This window comes from Saccopteryx leptura, chromosome 10 (assembly GCF_036850995.1).
Source record: "Saccopteryx leptura isolate mSacLep1 chromosome 10, mSacLep1_pri_phased_curated, whole genome shotgun sequence".
Taxonomy (NCBI): Eukaryota; Metazoa; Chordata; class Mammalia; order Chiroptera; family Emballonuridae; genus Saccopteryx; species Saccopteryx leptura.
This window is the reverse complement of record NC_089512.1, coordinates 15,983,782-16,007,012: the sequence shown is the minus strand read 5'-3', so window position 1 is coordinate 16,007,012 and position 23,231 is coordinate 15,983,782. Positions and strand designations below refer to the sequence as shown.

Here is a 23,231-nt window from a genome sequence, read left to right as displayed (position 1 = left end):
CTACCAAGGTCTGCCAAAGACGTTCCCACTGCCAGGCGTAATGGCCAACCCCTACACCTCATATTACCTGACATCCAGGCTTCATTTGCTGCTGCTGGTTAGCCTCTCTGCCTTGAATCATTTTCTTCCCTTAGAGTCGAAAACATCCCTCTCTTTGTCCTTCTCCTTCCTCACGGGCCCCTCCTTCTCAGATCTCTCTGTCCTTCCTCTTCCTGACATCAAAATTGTTTGTTCTTAATCTTCTTGATGTCCAGGGCTCTGTCCTCAGATCACTTCTCTGAGGTGCCTGCACTCATTACGTAGTGATCTCATCTAGTCTCATGGCTTCGAGTCCCATCTACCTGCTCATGGCCCCCACGTGTATTACAGCGGCTTGGACCCGGCCTCTGAGTCCCAAAATCACATATACTGCTCACAAAAGTTAGGGGATATTTCAAAATGAATATGAAGCTATAAAATATCCCCTAATCTTTGTGAGCAGTATATTTAACTGCCTACTTGACAGTAACACTTGAATTCAAAGCAAGCATTTCAAACTCACCCAAAACTCAACTCTGATCCCCACCCCACTCCCTACACAGACTTGCTTCTTCTCCAGTGTCCTTCCTTTCAGTAACTGACCCGCCATCTACCCAGTGGCTCAAGTCACAACTTTTTTGTTTTCTTTTTTCTTTTTTCAGAGACAGGGAGAGTCAGAGAGAAGGACAGACAGGGACAGAGAGAGATGAGAAGCATCAATCATCAGTTTTTCGTGTGGCACTTTAGTTGTTCATTGATTGCTTTCTCATATGTGCCTTGACTGTGGGCCTTCAGCAGACCGAGTAACCCCTTGCTCGAGCCAGCGACCTTGGGTCCAAGCTGGTGACCTTTTGCTCAAACCAGATGAGCCCACGCTCAAGCTGGCGACCTCGGGGTCTTGAACCTGGGTCCTTCCGCATCCCAGTTCAATGTTCTATCCACTGAGCCACCACCTGGTCAGGCTAGCCACAACTTTTGGAATCATTATTGACTGCCCTCTTTTCCTCATACTCCACATCCAGCCCTTCAGCAAACCCAACTGCTTCTCCCTTCCAAGTGTACCCCAAGTGCCACCACAATCACTATATTAGGCTGAGCCAAAATGACTTCTCACCAGGATAATTGCAACTGTCTCCCCACTGGTCTCCCTGCTTCCATCACACCCTCCTCTGGTCTATTGTCCACACAGTGGCCAGAGCAACCCTTTTAAAATAAGGGTCAGGCCCTGTCACTTCCCTGATCAAAACCATCACCCTTAGGGTAAATTCCAAAGCCCTGGCCATGACCTGAGAATTCTGGCATGAAGCTGACCCTTGACCCTTCCGCGCTTTCTCTTCCTCTTCGCTCTGCTTGCAGACACATTGACCTCTCAGAGTTCCTCCAATGCACTCATCTTGTTCCTTGAAAGGACTCTCTTGTTTATTTTCTGTCTCTGTTCACTAGATATTAAAACTTTAATTTAAGGAGAAGGGTTTTACTCTTTTTACTGCCGTATCCCCAAAGCCAAGAGCTATGTCTGACTCATAGTAGTAGCCCAATAAGTATTTACTGAATTATTTTAAATGAATGAATGATCTTTTAGTCATACATTTGCTGGGATAAATAAAAGTATTCAAAGTCATTTCTAGCACATGGTAAAGTATTCAGGAATATCTTTTCCTTTTACCATTATTATTATAAATAGAATGGAGCTGGGCTGTGGCGGTGGTGTGTGGAAGCTAATCATTTTGTGACATCTGCCATTATCAGAATTTGCTTCTATTTCTGTGTTTTGTATGTTCCTGTCTGGCCTCTGCTCTTGTAGGGATCATTGGAGAAAGCATGTTCCTTTGAGCTCAGTGCTCAGATTTTATTTAACTTGGAGGCATTACTGTTAATCTGGCCACTTAAATAAGAAATGTCACATTGGCTTCCAAGGCAAACTCGCCAGCTCTAGAAGCAGGCAGGGTCTGCAGGTCTAACAGAGTTTCCAGACGCCATCTCTCAGGGCAAGGAAAATGCTATAGGTTTCTTGGCATCATACTAAACTTCTGGGGGGCACAACACACCGCAGGTGGTGGGAGGGTTTGAAGGGAAAAGAGACGCACATGAGCACCAGAAGGAGACCAGACTGCACCTATAAAGGTGTCACCATCACCTTCCCTGTGTTGGCAGCAGAAGACCATGCAGTGATGTCTGATGCTCTGCTTTGATTGAGAAGGCATGGCCTGTGATTATTTTTAAGAAATTTGAGGCCCTGGCCAGTTGGCTCAGCAATAGAGCAACGGTTAAGCGTGTGGAAGTCCCAGGTTCAATTCCAGGTCAGAGCACACAGGAAAAGCAACCATCTACTTCTCCACGCCTCCCTTTCTCTCTCTCTCTCTCTCTCTCTCTCTCTCTCTCTCTCTGCCTTCCTCTAGCAGCCATGGCTCATTTGAGCAAGTTGGGCCCAGGAGCTCAGAATGGCACCATGCCTCATCCATCGCAGGCACTAAAATAGCTTGGTTGCCAAGCAACAGAGCAACAACCCCAGATGGGTGGAGCATTGCCCCCTAGTGGGCTTGCTGGGTGGATCCCAATCAGGGCGCATGCAGGAGTCTGCCTCTCTGCCTACCCGCCTCTCACTTAATAAATTTATTTTTTTAAACGAAATTTAAAATATATAAAATAAAAGAATTAGCTCCTACATAGCAGATTTGCTTCCCCACCCCACGACCCTTCCCACCCTCACTGACCACTAGTACTTCTCTACTAGTACTTCCACTAGCTCTCCCCCATCTCTCCATTTACCCTCCATCATTGTGAACCTTGGTCTTTACTCACCTAAGCTGTGTGACCTTGGACAAGTTTCTTAACCTCTCTCAGCCTCCATTTCTTTGGGGGGGGGGGGCGGATAAAGTCTCCAGTGAATGGTTGGGAAGATGAAGAGGGTGTCACCTGTGAAGCACTTGGGTGAGCTCCACACTCCCAGCTCCCTGCTGCCCTGTCCTGCCCCGTTCTCTTCCTTCCATTTGTATCATGTAGAACTCTCAGCCTTCTCCAGGGCAAGTACCACATGATTTCACTTACATGTGGAATCTAAAGAGCGAAAGAAACAAACAACAGAGAAAAGATGCATAGATACAGAGCACAGACTGCTGGTTACCAGAGGGGTGGCAGGTCCAGGGCCTGGCTGAAAAGGTGAAGGGATTAAGAAGTACAGATTGGGGCCCTGGCCGGTTGGCTCAGTGGTAGAGTGTCAGCCTGGCGTGCAGGAGTTCCGGGTTCGATTCCCAGCCAGGGCACACAGGAGAAGTGCACATCTGCTTCTCCACCTCTCCCCCTCTCCTTCCTCTCTGTCTCTCTCTTCCACTCCCACAGCCAGGGCTCCATTGAAGCGAAGTTGGCCCGGGCGCTGAGGATGGCTCCATGCCTCTGCCTCAGGCACTAGAATGGCTCTGATTGCAACAGAGCGATGCCCCGGATGGGCAGAGCATCGCCCCCTGGTGGGCGTGCCGGGTGGATCCCGGTTGGGCGCATGTGGGCGTCTGTCTGACTGCCTTCCCGTTTCCAACTTCAGAAAAATACAAAAAAAAAAAAAAAAGAAGTACAGATTGGGAATACAAAATAGCCATGGAGAAGTAAAGGACCGCACAGGAAGTATCATCCATAATGCTGTGATAACTATGTGTGGTACCAGTTCAGTACTGGAAATATCAGGGAAAATACTTTGTAAAGTATGTGACTGTCTGACCACTGTGCTGTACACCTGAAACTAACACAAAATAATATTGAATGGAAATTGTACTTGGAAAACAAAATTAAAATAAGCATCACAAAAAGAATTTTCAGCTCTCTCATAGGTTACCCTCTGCTACCTTCACAACTGTGTCCTGATAGATATATATGTTGTGTGTGTGTGTGTGTGTGTGTGTGTGTGTGTGTCTGCATGGGGGAGAATAGAAAATGACTTTATTTTGCAATATGGTGGCATTTGCTTTGATAAAGCTCCCTCCCCATGGTTTGCACAGCCCATGACAAGATTTTGGCAGATCCCTTAACTTCCTGGTCATTTAATTTACTAACACCTGTTTAAAATAAGACTCCAATCTCACCTGCTATTCAAGTCTGCCTTCCTCCAGCCTCAGGCCAGCATGTAGCCGGAAGGACTTGAAGGGTGGACAGTCTGTTCCGCTCCTTCTCTGCTCCCCGTCCTCACCTCCATGTGGCTCAGTCTCAAGGAGGGACTGTTTCCTACCTCCTTCTCACTTACCTTTGCCAGAGATGGAGGGTCCCCTTCCAAATAAGCTCCATCTTCCTCTAGCCGTCAGGATGTGCTAGGTTATGGTTCAATAACAAACCATCCTCCTGTTTCTTCAACAGCCCCTGCTCCTCCGGCAGGGTTGGGCTGCAGGGCAGAGGGAAAGACACAGGAGAAAAGTCTTGCCTGGCCTTCTTCCTATGTGTGATGTTGCTGAGTCCCTGCCTATTGCTGGCCCCAGGGGCTTCTGTGGAACGCCCTGCAGGGCCTCCCCTCTGTACAGCTCCCTGAAGTAGAGGGTTGGCCTCACGTGACCTCAGTCACCATCAAATGAGGAGCAACGTCCAGTCCCACTGTATGCCAGGAAAGGGGAGAGAACAGCATTGTGCTGTGTATACACAGTAGATATTCAACCTGATGATTTAAAAGACCAGGCATCTCTTGAGTTGATGATTCTTTGGGTTGACAATTTGAGTGGGATTCGGCCGGATAGTTCTTCTGATCTCATCTAGACTCCTCCGTTCCATGCAGGGAAGCAGATGGCTCTGTTCCTGGGGTCTCATTTGAGTGATGGAAAGTGACTGGACCATGTGTCTCTCATTGTCCTTCCGGCTAAGTTGGCTTTGTTCATATGGCTGTTTGGCATCTTTCCAAGAGGAACAAACAGAAGCGTCCAAGGCATCTTGAGATCTGGGCTTGGAACTGGCTTAAAGTCGCCTCTGCCACTTTCTATTGATCAGATGCCCCAAACCAACAGGATTCAAGGAGTGGGGAACACATTCCACCTTTGAGGGGAGCAGCTGTCATGTCACTCTACTAGGAGGAATGGGAAAGGGGAAAGGTGCAGAATGATGGCATTTCAGAAGTCACCCCCCCCCCCAGCACTGAAGATCAGCACCTCTTTCTGATCTTCAGAAGAAGTTGGGGGGTTGGTGCAGGGGTAGACAGGCTTGGTGTGGGGCCAGATCAACCACTTTATATGTCCTTAGGGTGTTTGAGCACCCTGCTGTAGGCCTTCATCAGAATAATGTGCTTAGCACCTTTCTCTCTGCAGCTTCAGGCCATGAACACTCATTCCAGGTAGCAGGCTGAGCCCCCAAAGACACTCAGTTACAAGAGGAACGACCTTAAAGGCAAAGGGACCTATTACAGGTCAGGGAGCTACAAAGCGCTTCGTTTTTATTTTATCTGAGCCGATAGAAAACTGTGTACTAAGGGCTGGTGGTAAAAATGCATAGTAAACACCAGAGACTTTTAAAAGGCCAGATAGCTGGGGTGGACAGAGCAAGGTGAACGGCGGTACAAGCTGCCATTGGGATCCAGAATTTGCCAGTCACTGGAGCCCATGACAATGATCTTTTCTTTCAATTTAAGATAAGAAAAAACCTCACAAAGGATTTTAAACACATGCTCACAACTGTGTTTCCAAAAGATCCTTCTAGCTCCGATGTGAGGACTGGACCAGTCCCAGACTTCTGGAAGTTAGAACTTTTCCAAGCCTCTTCATGAGTCCCAAAGGCAAAGGAGGAATGGTCTAGTTTGCCAAGTGGCCAAAAACAAGCAGCAGGGCAAGGGGAAGAGCAGAGAGTGTCAGCAGATAATTCCACATTGTGTCCTCCTCAAACACGTACATGCACGAATGCACACATGCACGCATGCGCGCGTACACACCACACACACACACACACACACACACACACACACACAGGTTACTTCTCCATATGCTACAGACCCAAGCTGGCTTGAGCGTCTCTGGTCTGTGTCCTCTGGATGGCAGAGCAGATTGATTCAGCTTTGACAGTGCTGTCCCCTGCTTTGCTGTGTACAGTGACAAATGGCTGCTAAGCGACCAGGAGAGAGAAAGGCCAGCGAGGCCCTGGCATCCCAGACCCAGCCTATGAACCCAAGAATTTGTACATGTAATACTTCCACGACTCCAATTCAAAAGACAAATGGTGCGCAAACCCGATGTCATGGGCTATGTTATCAGCTCACTGGCGGGACCTCGAGGAGGCAGGGGGGTGAGCAGGGGCATAAACTGAGGCCGGTGGAAGCTCTTTGGGTAATCTGGCTGGGCAGGGGGTGGGCTGCCGCATTCCCGCCAGGCACTGACATCAGCCCACCCACACAGGGACATCTCTGAGGCCCCCCCCCCGGGTCTGAGGGTGCGGGTGGGAACAGGGCGGTGGGTGGAGCAGGAGCCACCCCGCAGCATGAGTCTGCACGACTGATCGTAAGAGAGTCCGTTCTGTCCTTGCATTGCAGCTCCAGAAACTAAAACGATCACTTTCTTTCAAGACCAAGAGTCTACGGAGCAAAAGTGCTGACAACTTCTTCCAGCGAACCAACAGCGATGCGAAGCTGCAAGGGGACGCGCTGGCCCAGGTCAGCCCCAGCTCCAGCCCTCTCCCCGCCCCCGGAAGCCTGACGTCCACGCCCACCAGGGCTGGCCTGCACCCGGGCAGTGGCAAGGTCCACGCCTTTCAGGAATACATCTTCAAGAAACCCACTTTCTGTGACGTCTGCAACCACATGATCGTGGGTAAGACCCTCCCTGCCCCTTCCTCCAGGTCCTAGCGCCCCCTGGCAAGCCCAGGGAGAGTGGTATCACTTGGGTCCGGGCCCCCACAGCAGACTCGGCACCTCACAGATGCACATGCAGGACTGTTTGGGAGTGTTTGGGGAATAGTATTTGTGACAAGGTACAGACAGGGAGCAGACCTGGGCAGGGGGAGAAGCTGGGTTGTGGTATCCTTGTAACAAAACCTTCAGCCAATCCTCCGGGAAACTTTAACCCTTTATAGTCCAACATGCATAAGGGCCACAGGTCTGGGATTTTGTGCCCATGCATTACCTCTCACTAAGTATGGGAAGCCCCTGGACAGGAGACGTGACTTTGAACAAAGCAGCTCATTTTAACCAAAGGTGATTGGCAGAGGAGGAATCAGTAAAAGGCGACCAAAATGTTGGGCATTTGATAAATGCCTCAGCTTTGCAGGGGGACCTAAGTGAGCATCCCAGTAGCCACTGCAGTGTGCATGGGATATCTGTTTGGGGTATCCTGGGGAGGGGCTATGTCTTGGTGGGTGACAGGTGAATGACCCAGATGCGTAGGTATGGGATGGGGCTCCGGGACCTCAGGGAGGCACTGACCAGGCAGAAAACATGGCTCGGCCACCATGACAACTCAGAACCCGGAGAGAACTCCGTCATGGTGCCTCGGGGAAAGGGCGGTAGCCTGTTGAACCCAGATGAAGAGAATGAGCTCTACAACGCCCCGGCTAGAAGGAACACATGTGCCATTGAGAGCCCCACTCACGGAGATTCCACAGTCCACACTGCTCCACGGCTCCCCCGTCAGAAACCCAGCGACCAAACAGATGGAGGAAGACGTAATGGGCACGTGGGTGGGATTCAGAGGACGTTTACACTAGAGGCTTCAGGATCAGCATTGTATCCTGATACTTGACTAGAACAAGAGGAAAGAGGGAAGGAGACAGACACATGTGTGCTCTCAGGGGGTGCGAGGATGGACCTCCCATTACTCCCACTAGGAGAAGTGAAAGGGCAGAGGAATAAGGAGAGGAAAATGAGGATGAAAAATCCAAAGATGCCCAGCCAGTCCAGCTGTGGACTGTCTTTGGGAGACAGTGGGATACTGCAGACATGGAACCCTGCAAATCCCCTGAGTGCCGGAGAGCACACTGTGAGGGGCCGGGAGGGACGGGAGGGGGGTCAGGTCTCCCCACTGGGGCTCCTGCTCACTCACAGCCTGGGCGCTCCAGCTGTGGCCTTGGTGATGAACTCTCCAGGGAAGAACACAAGGTCAAGAGCCTCGGACAGTCAAGCTGGCGGCCAGGGCCCGGTGTGGCCCTAGGGGAAAAGCTAATGCATCCTTTCCTCTCACTCTCCTGCGCCTCTACCCTGACACACAGCCCTCCTCCCGACCCCACATTTCCCCTGAGGGCCATTTTCCTGGGGCCCTGGCAGCTCTTCCCAGTATGACAGTTGGCTCAGGGCAGAGTCCCTAGAAGCAGAGCCTGAGGCTGGATTCATGTACACCTAATTCATTGAAGGTGTGCTGTCGGGAGAAGGGGGAGGAAGGGAAGCATGGGGCAGGGAAGCAGCGGAGCAAAGAAGAGGTCCCAGCTGGAGTCTTGCTGTTGGCCTGCAGGGAGCTCTAGCAAGGGAGTCGCACCAGCTGGTACCACCTTGAGGCTGGATCTTTCATCCCAGTGTCAGTGGGCTTTGGAGGTCACAGGTCAGGGTGGTTCATTACCCCCTGGGTGTTCTACTGAAGGAAATTTTGGGGAAAAGGGATATCTTGAGTTATCAGCAACCAGCACATACATCTCCTGCCAGTGTGTTAGTGGTCTCTTGCTATGACCACTATTCAGTGGTAACAAATGTATTCAGTGGCTTAATCAACACAAATTTATTACTGTGCAGTTCTGGAAGTCAGAAGTCCCCAAATGGTTGTCACCGGGCTGACATCAAGGTTTCAGTAGGTCTGACTTCCTTCCTGGGGGCTGTAGCGGAAAATCCATGTGTATGTCTTCCCCAGCTCTGATGGGCTGCCACACGTTGGCTCGTGGCCCCTTTCCACACGCAGAGTCAGCAATGGCAGGTCACTTCTTTCTCACACTGCTTCCTATTTAGTCCTGACTCTCCCTCTTTCACAAGGAGCCTTGTCATTACCGGGGACCCACCTGGATCAACCAGGATAATCTTCCCGTCTGAAGGTCACCTGACTAGCGGCCTTACTTCCATCTGCAACCCTGGTCTTCCCTTGCCATGTAGGATAGCATGGTCACCAGTTCTGGGGATTAGGGCGTGAACACCTTTCAGAGGGCATCCTTCCGCCTGTGCACACCCAGGAAAGGGTTTCTGGGCAGAGTATGGACAGTGTCCACCACCACAACAGAAGAAAACCTTGGCTGATCACAAGACCGACCTCTGTTGATTCTTTACTTTCCCAACTGTGAGCCAATCATGCAACTGTTGTATTCCAGCCTCTAGCTTTGTAATGCCGCATAGTGAAAGGCCACTTTCATTCAAAGTGGGCAAAGAGACACCTCTGTTTGGTGCGCAAAATGGAGAACCATGACCCATATTTTGCTCCTGGCTATTTCTGTGACATGGTTAGCCCTTTCCTTTCCCAGATGAAATGAGATGAGGGAGTAGGGATGGTAGAAAGACAATGATTATTACTCTCCTTGAAGCCAAGAAAGATATTTGGAGGGCAAACCAAATTAGTTTAACAGAAAAAAATATTTTAATATTTAAAATTTTAATTGATTTTAGAGAGAGAGGGAGGGGGAGAGAGAGAAAGAGGAACATCCATTTGTTGTTCTACTTATTATGCATTCATTGGTTAATTCTTGTATGTGCCCTGACTGGGGATCGAACCTGCAATCTTAGTGTATTAGGACAATGCTCTAACTAACTGAACTACCCAGCCAGGGCTAGAAAAAAAATTTTAATTTAATAAGCATAAATAATTGAGAATATAATGTCCAGATAACAAGTAGTTAGTCTCATCCACATAGCAACATTTCATATATACCTTAAGGATTATCTCTAATTCTACATTTCATATTTTATGAGGGTATGGACATGCAAGTGGGTGTCTAGCAGACAGACATCAGAAGGGTTAGTCTTATGTCAACATAAAATTATGAGGAAACCCTGAGGGTTTGGTGTGGGAAAGACTTAAGATGAACAGCTGTATTTTAAAATACCATATAGGAAGAGCCAAGGACCTCATTCTGTGACGCTTTAGAGCAGCGGTTCTCAACCTGTGGGTCACGACCCCAGCGGGGTCGCCTAAAGCCATCGGAAAATACATAATGCATATCAGGTATTTACATTCCAAATCATAACTGTAGCAAAATTACAGTTATGAAGTAGCCACCAAAATTATTTTTTGGTTTGGGGTCACCGCAACATGAGGAACTGTATTGCGGGGTCACGGCATTAGAAAGGTTGAGAACCACTGCTTTAGAGGAAAGGGTTGGGAACAAGGGGTAAAGTTTGAAGACAAATTTCAGTAAGCATCTAACCTTTTAACTGATGCACTTGACCGGTCACTGAATGGCTTGCCTTGTAAGTAGCATGTGATTTAACTTCTGTCAGGCATAGGTCATCCCAAAGGTCTTACTTGAATATGTGATATCCTTTGAAATGAAACCTGCAATGGTTGCTTCCCCAAGAAGCCAATATCTGTCATGATTGAACTTGAACTTGTGGCTTCCAATATGCCCAGAAAGGCAGATTTCTGCAACTCCCTTCACCTTTGACCAGGACCCATTTAATGGGTGGAATATTCAAATTGGGGAGCAATGTCAAGCTGTCTTGTGACCGTACACCCAGAGCTATCCTTAATCTTCAGGAAACCATTATCTATTCACAGTCGCATGTTTTCATCAGTATTATTCACATGCTTCCTTCAGACAGGCCACATTTAGGATCACTGCTTGCATCAGTCAAGGATCTCCACAGTAATGCTGTGTAACAAATCATCTCTACCTCTAGTGCGTAACGCTCTTACCAGGATCAGTCGTGGTCTTGCTGATCCAGACTCAGCTCAGTTACTTTATCTTCTATTACTTATTTTCACTCTTTCCTTAGACCAGTCAGCTAGCCATATCATGTTCCTCTCACGGCAAGGACAAGTGGAAGCATACAGAGCTTCCTAAGGCTTTGGGTTGGAGGTTACACATCCCTTCTACGAGCCTTGGGCCTTCTACCAATAGAAGAAGAATGCGGGTCAAGCCCATGTCAAGGAATGGACAGGTGTAGTCTGCCTTTCATAGCAAGGACTTCAAAGCCACCTGACAAAGGGCACAAGGGAGGAGTGAAAGATGGGGTCAATAAGTCAACCTGCCACGGTGCTGAAAGTGGCGTCTGAATTACTAACCTGTTTTGCTCGATAGATTCTGCTAAGTCTAGGAGCCATATCACCCTTCAAGATCACTTCTTTCTCTGGAAGTGATGCCTGGCCTCTGGCCTGGAGCATGGCGGGGAGGGGTCTCCCCATCTTCCCTGCTCAGAATACTCAGGCAGCTTGGCCTCCAGCTTAGTTCTTGTGCCTGTCTCCCTAGCTCCCGAGTCTGATGCATCGCTTCCAATTTCCACACAGATTTCTACCCGGCCTTTTCTAGGCAGTGTTATTCATAACCCTGAAGTAGGTGACGGTGAGTCTCTATTTTAAATCTCATTGTGGCCAGTGTGAAAAGACAAAAGGAATGCATGTTTTTAAAATGAGTAAGGGAAAATAAGTTCACCTCTGAGGAATGTCACAGCCCTTGCCCTAAAGAGGATTCTAGGTGTACCTTCAAGTAGAGCAGTAATTTTGAAAGACTTTATTTTGAAAAATCACACACACAAAAAAAGCACACCCTGTGCGGAAGAGAATTGCACTATACTTTTCTCTTATTAGAATTAACTTTCTATTGCGGCTGCCTTTTGATCTGAAGAAAGAAAGAGGGGGCGGCGGGAACAGTCAACAAAACATGCCGCTCTTTTCAAAGAAGAAAACAAAGTAAGCCAAATAATAGGCTCCTTCTAGAGAAGAAGAAAGGGGATTCTAGAGGCAGGAGGGAGAGGGGAGAGAGAAAAGGCAGGAAGAAGGAGGGGAGGCGAGGGAGAGATCTAGGTAAAGTGGAGGCAGGCAAAGGTCCTAACTTCCTGAAACAACGCGTAGACCTTTGTATTCTGTGATAATGGACTGTGGTGGTGCTGCTCCTTTTCTCTTCTTTATTCTTGAAACCTAGCCTCTCTCTACATAGATTCACCTGACGATTTGCATTTTCCAGCCACAGGTCATCTTTATATTCTAAATTCTAGGGAAAGACCCCCTGTTGTTATCCTCTTAGAATGATGTCTTGGAAATTTATATCAAAGCAGACACTTGATTCCTTTCAACAAGAACCAAAGGTTATATATGATAAAATAAAGGCCAGGAACAATCAAATCTCATTTCTGTGGCCTCTAGCTGATGGATATTTTGTTTAAAAATAAAAGGAATCTGGCATTCTCACGGACTAGGATTTCTAAGTCAGCATGGACACTGAGAGTTGGGTTTACAAAGCCTCACGCTGGGTCGTGCCTAACTGCCTGGGCCTTCAAGCTGGAAAGGCTACGCATTTGCCACAAGAAAGGGACCAATGAAAGTAGACCTGGAACCCAGCCTCCATCTCTGCCCATTTGTTTATTACTTCCTTAGCTCCTTCACTCCGTAATTCACTCCCTATTGCCAGCTTTGCCCTTGCCTTTGGACTTGACACCTGAGACTGTTCTTCCCTGACTAACCTGGCTCCCATGCCCTCTTGGGTTAAGCAGACACTGTGGCCTGCCTTCCTGCCAATCAAATCTTGCCTTCGGGATATTGCTCCCCTTTATGATCCTCCTTATACTATCTCTTTCCAGAAAATATGGTCACCTGTACAAATAAAGGTGTCAACCCAAGTTTTCTTGGAGAGCCAAGAGAAACAGGCATTCAGGTGTGCCTGTCTGCCCCAGCACTGGATGCCCCAGTCTTTGAGTCAACAGGACTCAAGACTCAGTGCTAGACTAGAAGAATCAATCTTCTTGTACCTGATTAGATGAACAGACTTCCTCCACCAAGCACATCCACTCTTGCCATCCTTCGGCCTTGGCAATGGGAATTAAGGGTGAGGGACTCATCTTCATTGTGCATCAACTGAATGTAGTCTATCAGTGGAGCTCTGTCTTTGCGTTGACTTAATTATCTACAATGACTCATTTCTAGAGAGTATGGGATTTCCTTGTGGATCTGCATCTCATTGAAATTTCAAGACCTGAACAAGTCAACATGCACTATTAGCATAGCTAACTCAATGGGTGAGTCTACTCCATAAATTAAGGAGGTTTTCCAAAGAGCTCTGTTCTTCAATTGACCAACTGGTACGTTGTTTCCAAAACTATTATTAAATTAACTAAATGTTTTTAGTTGGCGTTCAAGTAGAAGACCCAACATATTAAATGAGCTCATGTTTTCTATACAAACATTTAGGAAAACAGCTGGATTTCATTGCCTATAATTTTAAGTTTTCTTATACAGTCAATGCAGAGCCCAAGAATCATTCATTTTCAAACTGTCCAAGTAGCAACCGCTGGGGAAAATGATGGCTTTGTCTTAGGTAAACATTCCTAAAGCAGGGCCTGAGATAGAGATTCCTATGAGTGTTGTGGGGAGTGGTCTCAGGGGAAGGGGAATCAGAGAAGCAAGAGGGTCAGGAGAGGGAGCTAAGCAAGGATGTGGTCTCAGTTAGAATTGGCTTGACTGGTCCAACTCATGGGGAGCTCTAGAACACACATTCTGTCACCTAGTGGTGCCACCTTGAGACAAAGGGGCTGGCCTTTGTGTCTTCCTATCACTCAGTCATTGGCCATGGCCGCCCCCAGGAGGCAGTGAGGATGGGACATCCCAGGCAAGAAGAACCCTATTTGGTAAGAATAATTCTCTGAAAAAAAAAAAACAGCACCTGTGAGCATGAGCAGCCAACATTCAGAGTATCAGCACGATAAATAAAATCTGGACAAGGCACCAGCAGCATGACAACATCTGTAAACATAGTCCAATGCTACAAGATGCAGTGATAAAAACATCCTCCCCTTGGGATGAATTTAAAATGCAGATGGACCCTGGGAAGTGTTGTACCTATAATACTGTGTTAACATTATAATAAACAATATAACATGAGGGAATATTACATCACACTAAGTCCAGGACCTTTCTGTTTGGCTCTTGTTTGACCGTTAGTTTGTTTCCTGAGCTATTCTGATTTCATCCAAATGCTCAAAAAAGCCAGGTCAACCAAACCTTGAATGGAAACACACACACACACACACACACACACACACACACACACACACACACACGACTAAAAGGACAAATCCGTTCACCAATTAAGTTGTCTCTTGGCAGGAAAGGCCAAACAGAAATCAAGGAAAATATTATAAAAACAAATGTCAAATCTCTGTATTCTCAGAATGGAATTAAAACTCTGAGGTGCCATCAATCATTTAACTGGACAGTTATGTTAGAAGCTTTACCACTTAAATAAGAAAATACAAACACTCTCTAGAAACATTTTATTTTGTTTCAACTAGAAAATTTCCTTTGAGCCGTGGTACATACCCATCTTAAAAAGCAGTACCCAGAGACCTCAGTGGTTTGTCCAATGGGATTGTTACTATCTGGTGTTTTAACTGCTTAAAAGTGACTTAATTGCTACTTTTTTACTGGGGGACAAAAATGCCATGCAATACCCAGTTCAACAGAAGTAATTTCTTTATATTCTTTGCTCATTGGGTCCCCTTGAGAGAATAGTGCTGATTTGGGGGACTGAGGATTAAGTGAGAATAGGAAAAACTGGAGCGCATGAGGCTCAGGAGATGGTGACTCGACCAGATGAGGAATGCTGGCAGGAGCTGGCAGCATTTGTCCTGGGGAAGGCTTGAGAGAGAACATGATCACTGTCTTCAAATAGCTGAAAAGATCCCATCCGGACGAGAGATCAAACTCACCCAGAGTCCCGAATGCACAATGCTGGATGGATGATACAGTGAGGCAGAGTTCAAGACTAGAAGGAAGAGCTTCTAAAAGTAATTTCAGAAATAGGCACCCTAGATTTGACTATTCTTAGCACGTTAGCACTTTGAAGTCCTATCCTGAAAACCAAGTATTATCAGGGAAGAGCAAATGGATTATAACTGAAGAGCCCTCTCCCCTAACATCTACTTTTCCCTCATTCTTCCTGACTGCTATTGAACACTATTTGGCATGTAGCTCTTTAATGTTCGCCATTCAGAGAGCCTTTCCAATGCCTGCAAAAGCAAATTCATTCAAGAATTAAGACTTCAATTCAGGCCCAGTGTTCTCAGAAAAGCTGGCAACTTAGTGGGTATTTAAAAAATAGCAATTAGTGAGTGGTGAAAACAATAGGCTGCCTTCAGATAGTAACCGACACAAACCAAAGCAAATTTAAAAAACAATATTGAAGAAAACCATAGGAAAATCTTTAATCCTCCTGAGAGCCATTCCCAGGGATATCAAGGCTCCAGCCTGCCCAAAAGGAAGCTGGACACGGAAGTCCTGGTTGCTCATCTGTCATTTTGATCTCTGCTTTGGGTTGTATATTTTAATGCATAGTTACTCAGCACACAAAAGGCCATTACAGGGATATCTTCATTGTTAATTATATCCATACCCAAATAAAATGACGTTCTATCACATTTAATACTTTTGTCATGAATGCTCCTGTTAGAGCAATACTTTCACCTAGTTGTGTTTTTTTTTCTATTTGCCTGATATGCCTTTATCTACCCTTTAATTTTAAACCTTTTTTGTCATGTCATCTAAGTGCTTCTTTTGAAAATATACTTAACTGGAATTTAGATTACTTTCTTTCCCTAACCTGAATTTTTATTTTTAAACAAATTGGTTTATGGATTTGCATTCATTGTCATGAGCGAAATATTTGGCTTTTCTTCTCTCTGTTATGATTTCTATTTTGTGTTTCCTGTTTTCTTCCACTGTGTGTGTGTGTGTCTGTCTGTCTGTTAACTGTGTGTGGTTTATATGTTCTTTCTTTTTATAACCTTCTGTGTTTTGGAAAATATATGTTTTCCTCCTAATGATTACCTTTTAAGGATTTCAAAAACACTCTTTATCCTTCATTTCTCAAGTTATTAAAAAGTATAAATAAATATGGTATTTTGATCCCTGTCTCATTCCAGATAGGCTCCTCAAACTTTTCATCCCAGCTTCCGTCCCACCAGTAATAGCATTTTCATGTCTTGCTTTTGTAAATTAAGTATAGCCCTCTTATCGATCCAGATTTTTATTGTTACTCCAATGCTTTGCAATTCAGACTTTTGATTAAGAATAAATCTTAAGATATGCACACATTTTATAACAAGACTTGACATCTATTTAGACATGTCTAGTTTTATCTGATTTCAACATGTACCACCAGTTCTATTCTTACCTAACATCTCCAATCTTAAGCTCTTATTTTTGTTTTGTTTCTTAATTGTTCAGTGTATATCTTCCATAATATTTGTCAAGAAGAGAACATGAGCACCAAAGGCCTCCTAAGTGCGCAAGTTGCATGGGCCCCGCTGGCCTGGCTCATGAATCCCCGCAGATTGGGGTTGATCAGTGATGAGTCCAACCCAGAGCTTCTTGCCGTCTCTATTCAATGTCCCTGGGTCACATTCTGTGGCTTCGTGTCCTCACCCACTCTGCTTTTACTGAAGCCAGTAGCACACTCCCCCATTCTAAATTAGCCCCATGAAATCCAAAGATCCGGGAACGGCTGCTTTATGACAGTAATGAAGTCATCTGTAGTGTCATTTCCGCCCTTCATCCCTCCGATAGGGAATTTGACTGTGAAATATTTTTTCTGGCTCCTCTACATTCCCCGTACATCCTTTCAGGTTTCCTAGAAAGTTTTCTTCTTTGACTTCTTTATCATAATATCTAGTACTCTTGTATTTTATTGCCAACAAAAAGCAGAGGCTGTCTCGAATGGCCTTGTGTTTAACGCAACTAAACAAAGAATGTTTTCTCTTCCGGCACGGCTGACAGGAGTAACGGAGACAGGTTATGTAACACAGTCACATAGACTAGCACTAGGCAAATGGCAGATGTGGCAGCATCGACTCCAGAGGGTGGCATCTGTGGTACGTCGTGTTTGTTCACTGTATCCTTAGCTTGGCACCATTCTGTAATAACAGTTCAGTATGAATTTGTTAAGTAAGTAAATGCATAGGTAAATGAGTGCTCAACCAATGAGAAATAGTGTCAGAATTATGATGATTTTTTATTAAACACAGCGCAGAAGATTCAGAAGGAAGAAGGTAGAACTCTAGGTCACCTCAATAACCAATTATCCTCCAAACATTGAGTACCAATTGCATGCTGGGCCCTGTGCAATAACTAGCTGATATCTTCATAAAGTCAAGTGAGGAGACCAAGAGGTTACAAAGGAAAATTGAAAAGAAGTTATCTAGAAACTGGAAGAAGTGAGAAGGAGCTCCAGTCACTTGAAGCTGTGACCTGTTGGGACTTCCTCCATGGCGGTCTCTGCTGCGCTCAGAGAGCATGGTGGGTTTAACAAGCCTCATGATGCTCTCAATGGCCTTCCTCTTGTAGCCCCATCCAGAGAGGTGATCAGACTAGGATGTCCTGAAGCCAGATCACTGATGGGAGGATAGCTGAACCCCATTTGGGGACCAATTTGGGGAAGTCAAGAAGCAAAAAAACTGTTAGAGTCTAGTTAGCCTCGACCATATCGGTCATACTTCTATATATGTTCCTCCTCTGTTTTTCTTAATGTACACATGTGCTAATATTAGGAAGACACGACTCTGCCTCTCTCCTCCACCCCATCATGAAACACCTCATGACCCTTAAGAGTAAGAAAGGGACCAAGTGTCAAAAAGAGAATCTTTATATGTGTACAACTTTCCATAAAATATTAACTCCCCCAGTTACCAGACACTGCCGCTGTCTTAGCAGTGTAAGAAAGAGAATCCGGAACTTTGTTCCTGTGAACTGTTTACTGTATTTTACTAGTCATTGGATGAAGACTCAAATGGTCAACTTGCGAAAAATTATTTTTAAAATGTGGTCAGTGGTGGAGCATCAGCCCAGCATGTGGAAGTCCTGGGTTCGATTCCTAGTCAGGACACACGGGAGAAGTGCCCATCTGCTTCTCCACCCTTCCCCCTCCTGCTTCTTTCTCCTTCCCTCTCTTTCTCTCTCTCTCTTTCTTCCACTCCTGCAGCCATGGCTCAATTGGAGCGTATTGGCCCTGGGCACTGAGGATGGCTCCGTGGCCTCTGCCTCAGATGCTAGGGGGAGCTCAGTTGCTGAGCGACAGAGTAATGCCCCAGTCGGGCAGAGCATCGCCCCCTAGTGGGCTTGCCGGATGGATCCTGGTTAGGGCACTTGTGGGAGTCTATCTCTCTGCCTCCCCTCCTCTCATTGAATAAAAAAAAAAAATAGTCAGCGAAAGGAAAGAGATTGTCCCTCTGAAATTATAGATTATATGTGTGCAAGTGCTCGGGTGATTTCCTGCATCATGGCATAGAAGCAATCTTTCAGACAAATACTGAGGTTTTCTGGTATCCCAAAGAAGAGCTTTAGATTTCAGGAGCCCTTTAAAACCATACCTTAGCAGAGAGAAATGACAATAAACTATTTTCACTGTCTATGTTACAGACCAGAGTGGAGATAACGATAATTTAAGATGATCTTTTGTTAAAATTTTACTCATTTCCTATAAGTCACCAGCTAGATGCTATTTAGCAATCTCATAGCAAATGTATACTGAATATATTAATATATTTCCATGTTCTTCCGACCTACTGGGCTCCATATATTTTCTTGTCCCATCCACCAAGAAGAAACAAAAATGGTACCCAGGGCAGAAGGAAAGGAGGAGAAATCGTGGAGCTCAGGTCAACAAGAACATAGACACTATTGTATAAATCCTGGATACACTTGGAGAGTTTTCTGAACTCGAAGCTGCAAAACCTTGACGTGACTGTGGTGCTGCTCGTTCGTGCTTCCCTGTTTGAGGTTCAGAGCAAGCCGTGACAGACAGGTGTCAATAGGCTGCCAGCCTTTGGACCCATGAGCAGTTCCAGGTTTGGAAGCTCGGGATCTATAGGAATCAGCCGTCTCCTGTTACAAACACAGGGATCTAAAGACCTGTTGGAAATGCACCTCCTGCCCTTCCTTTCAGCTGCCGTGACGGGGAACGCTCCACTGACCTACTTTAGAATGGTCATCTTGCCTGTGCAGCCACCGTGCATACCACAACAGAAAATGACATTACTGGGCCAGTAGTGCAAAATGGGACATCCCTCTGTGTGTGTCTGCGGCTCAAAGCATCGGGCAGGAGTGTGTGTGTGTGTGTGTGTGTGTGTGTGTGTGTGTGTGTGTGTGTGTCACACCTGCGCATTGTGACCCAATCGTTAAATAAAGAGGATGGCGACGAGAGAAATGCACAGTTAAATCCTCCTAATGCACTTTCTCTGAAGCTCACCAAACACTGCCTGGTCGCACAACCAGAAAAACAAAGCACGGATTATTTTTTTGCATGCTAAGCCTACCTGGAAAGAACATCTAAAAGGCTCTAGCTACCCTGCCATCCCCACACCAACAACCAGACAGCGATCCAGTTCATGAATACACACAGAGACAAGTGTGTACGTGTACACACCATTCACACACATCCCACACTCCCACCTTCCACCACACGGCAAGTGTGTGTTTCCATTAACACAGCAGGATCGTGGTTTAAAGAACTCATCCCCCCCCCCCCCGCAGCCTGTGCCTGATCTCTTACGATTGCAGATCTAAGCACCATCTTCACCCTGCTAATCATGCCAATGCCATCAAGAGAGGTCACAAGAATCCCATATCGTCAAAACGTAGGAGGGACAATGAACCAGCCTGACTCTGTTGGACCAAGGAAAACTACATCCCATTCGTCATCTTGCATCAGACCAGCCTGATATTCTCAATTGCAAAGAAGATTTCAAGGAACATTTTTTAAGCATCTGTTATTTTCATTTTAAAGAGAGAGGGGAAAAAATACCTATCTGATAGAGGTGATATAAAGATTAAATGTGACGGCACCCCAAAGCGGCAGTGCAGTCACCCGGCCCTTTGCGGCTCCCTGGCTCCCTGTGCTGCCGCTGGCCTGCCCTCTCTCCCAGGTCTGGGCTCTCACTTCCACCACAGAATGTTGCTGCCCAGATGCCTTGTAGACACTAAAATTCTTAACTATGTCCACAGTGGAACACAGCACCTTCTTCCCCCGTGCAACCTGCCACTTGACTGATGTCCCATCCTGCTGGGGCAGACGGCACGAAGCCACCTGGCCAGAACCTCAAGGCCATCTTGGATGTCCTCACTTCCCTCTCTCTGAACAGCCCATCCATGAGCAAACTGTCGATTTCACTTCTGTGATGTCCCCGTGGTCAGTTCCCTCCTCTCTTCCTCACTGTCCGCACCCCAGTTCCAGACTTCAACACATCTCACACGAACTGTTGCGAGAACTTCCTACGTGAAGTTCTCTCTGTCCCTCTCTGCCTCCTCACCCAGTGTACACAGGCTGCCAAGCCTCTTCTGAAAGCAGACAGACATTGAATTACCGCTTTCCTCAGAAATGCCTGCGCTCCCTCATCACCTCAAGAATCACTTGACGCTTGTTCTCTAACCCCTAGTACCCGACAAAGATGAAGAAGTAAGGGCTTTGCCCCGTCTGATTTATAAAAGGCAAAGCTTTGTTTACTACCCTTGACAGTCATCATTGATAGAACTGATGAGCATCTATTGATATAAGTGGATCGTTACAAACAAACTCGAACTCCAGGCCTGCAAGAGGGGACCGGGAGAGGGATGGCATGGGGCGAAGGGCGGGGGGTGTCACTGGTGGGTACGTGCATTCTGGCTCTGCACTTAGGACTTTAACTGACCCTCGCAACTAATTTACCTTCTCTCAATCCCGGTGGTTTTCAAATGATATTGTAAGTAATACCTAATTCTGGCCCTGGATGGTTGGCTCAGTGGTAGAGCTTTGGCCTGGCGTGCAGGAGTCCCTGGTTCGATTCCCGGCCAGGGCGCACAGGAGAAGCGCCCATCTGCTTCTCCACCCCTCCCCCTCTCCTTCCTCTCTGTCTCTTCCCCTCCCGCAGCCAAGGCTCCATTGGAGCAAAGTTGGCCCAGGCGCTGAGGATGGCTCCATGGCCTCTGCCTCAGGCGCTAGAATGGCTCTGGTCACAACAGAGCGACACCCCAGATGGGCAGAGCATCGCCCCCTGGTGGGCATGCCGGGTGGATCCCGGTCGGGCGCATGCTGGAGTCTATCTGACTGCCTCCCCATTTCCAACTTCAGAAAAATACAAAAAAAAAAGTAATACCTAATTCTTAAAATTTCTGACAAAGTGACATAAATAAGTATTCTCTGTGTACTATAAAACTTTAGAAATGGTTCACTATTATCAAAGCTATCTTTATACATGAAAGGTTGATATTAGTAGTATAGCCCTTCGGGGATGGACAGAAGGGGTAGAGCATAGATTGGCCGATCCATTCTTGGGAGACATGAGGATAAATACAAATTCTCAAGCCTTGAGCCAGGAGAATAATTGTGAAGAGAGCAAATGAGACTGTGAAAACCGCAGGCCTCGGAGAAGAGAAGGCAGAACAGCGGAGGTTATTAATAACGGGGTCAGGATGTCAAACTCAGATGTTTCCCAGACGGTCATGAGAAAGTGGTCATCCCGGAGGATGTCTCCTTTCAGAATTTTAACCCAAACACACGTTAACAGAAGGAAAGCTTGGCGACTGTGATATTACGATGTGAACTGGTGACCCAGAGGGTAAAGGCTATGGACTCCAAACTCAAAGCTCTGAGCCAACCCGACTCCTGCTGCTATTTTTAAAGTTCAGCGCGGGTGAGGGGTGGGGGAAGTAGGGAGAGTTTTTCCACTAGTAGTCAGGAACCGAAATAGGAAAGATCAACAGAGGCATTTATAAACAATGAATGCCATTAATTTTTTAAGCTAAGAAGGGGTTGGAAAAGTCGTCGAGTAGCAAATAGTGGGGAATATAGGGAAGGAAAGATGACCCAGGGGGGTCTTCACAGTTTTTAATGGTCCTTTTTTGTCTGCTTGATAGCATTTCAAATCACTGGTGAATTACTATATTACTGAATTTCCCAGAGAACTCGGAAACCATTTGTTCAATTGAACTCATAGTAGGGGAGAGATAGGATGGGTTATTTTTAATCAAGATCCCATGACTAGAGTTCAAGTGTGATGGAAAATATGTTTCCCCCTTTTTCCCCTTTAGCAGAAAACTTTCTAACTATTGGGTGATCTCTAAAGTTTGGGAGCAGTTTAAGCTGTATTGCTCTAATTCCAAAGCTCTAGAATCTTTGCAGTACACCACTATGGGGACAGTGACACATAATCTAGGTCTCCTTTTAGGATGGTGAGAAAGAGGTTATTATAAACCCTGGTTTAAAGTATGTCTACTTAACCTTCCAGCGTGGTGCAATGGAAAGACCATTAGCCCAAAAGGCTAGACATATGTATTTTAATACCAGCTCTGCCATGAATGAGCAGTGTAATGTTTGTCAAAGCACTGTGTTTCTTTGAGCCTCAATTTCTTTATCTGTAAAATAAGAGAGTTGGCTACATCTGAGAGAACACAATAGTTTTCACACTAATTGATTGACACTGATTGCCCAGAGAAGCTTCTAAAGCTGCACCATAGTCAGTGCAAAAATTACTGTGACTGATTAGAAATGTCTGCCATGTACACAAATTAAGGGCTCCTTTAACACATATACTATGTATTTGCTATCCCTAGACTACTGATCTCAAAGGTAGGATTTCTCAAAAATTGCATATGCATGCAAATCACCTGGAAATCTTGGTGAAATGCGTATCCTGATTTAATTGGGTCCAAGTTGGGTCCTAAGATTCTGCATTTTTTACAAGGTTTCAGGTGATACCAATGATGTTGTACTCTGGGCCACACTTCAAGTTGCAAGGCACTAAGGTTTCTTCCTACCTAAATTCTGTGACACTTTTAACTCAGAAAGTCACTAAGAATTGTGTAGAAGTCTTCATGTACCTGAGAAAATGAAGTACAGAATTAATGGAGAAAAAGAGCAAATTTTGAATTTTTATAAGATTTCTAACTTTGTCTCTTCCATAGATATTCATTTTACTCTTTTCACAGATAATAAGTATGGGGTACCTAATAAATAAATAGGGGTATATGTGTAAATATATGAACCAAAGCATATACAAAGTGCTAGGGAAACCTGAGTAAGGAAACAATAGTTCTACCCAAGGACGAAGAGGTCAAAGAAACTTCCATAAAGAATATGGCGTTTGAGTTGGGTATTAGAGGATTGATTAGGAGTTCACCACT

The 23,231-nt window shown here is 46.0% G+C and overlaps 2 protein-coding genes across 3 annotated transcripts in view; one reads left to right on the top strand and one right to left on the bottom strand.

Annotated features, from left to right (window-relative positions):
• Positions 1–23,231, bottom strand: part of EPM2AIP1 (EPM2A interacting protein 1) — an 835,019-nt gene that overhangs the window by 365,190 nt on the left and 446,598 nt on the right. The window lies entirely within an intron of this gene.
• STAC (SH3 and cysteine rich domain) overlaps positions 1–23,231 on the top strand; it is a 137,919-nt gene that overhangs the window by 44,746 nt on the left and 69,942 nt on the right. The window contains exon 2 of one of the 2 annotated variants that reach the window (XM_066351435.1): positions 6,536–6,779. In XM_066351435.1, coding sequence (XP_066207532.1) covers positions 6,536–6,779 — 244 coding nt within the window. Of the gene's footprint in view, positions 1–6,502; positions 6,780–23,231 lie in introns of both variants that reach the window. The other variant, XM_066351434.1, reaches the window with a different exon arrangement.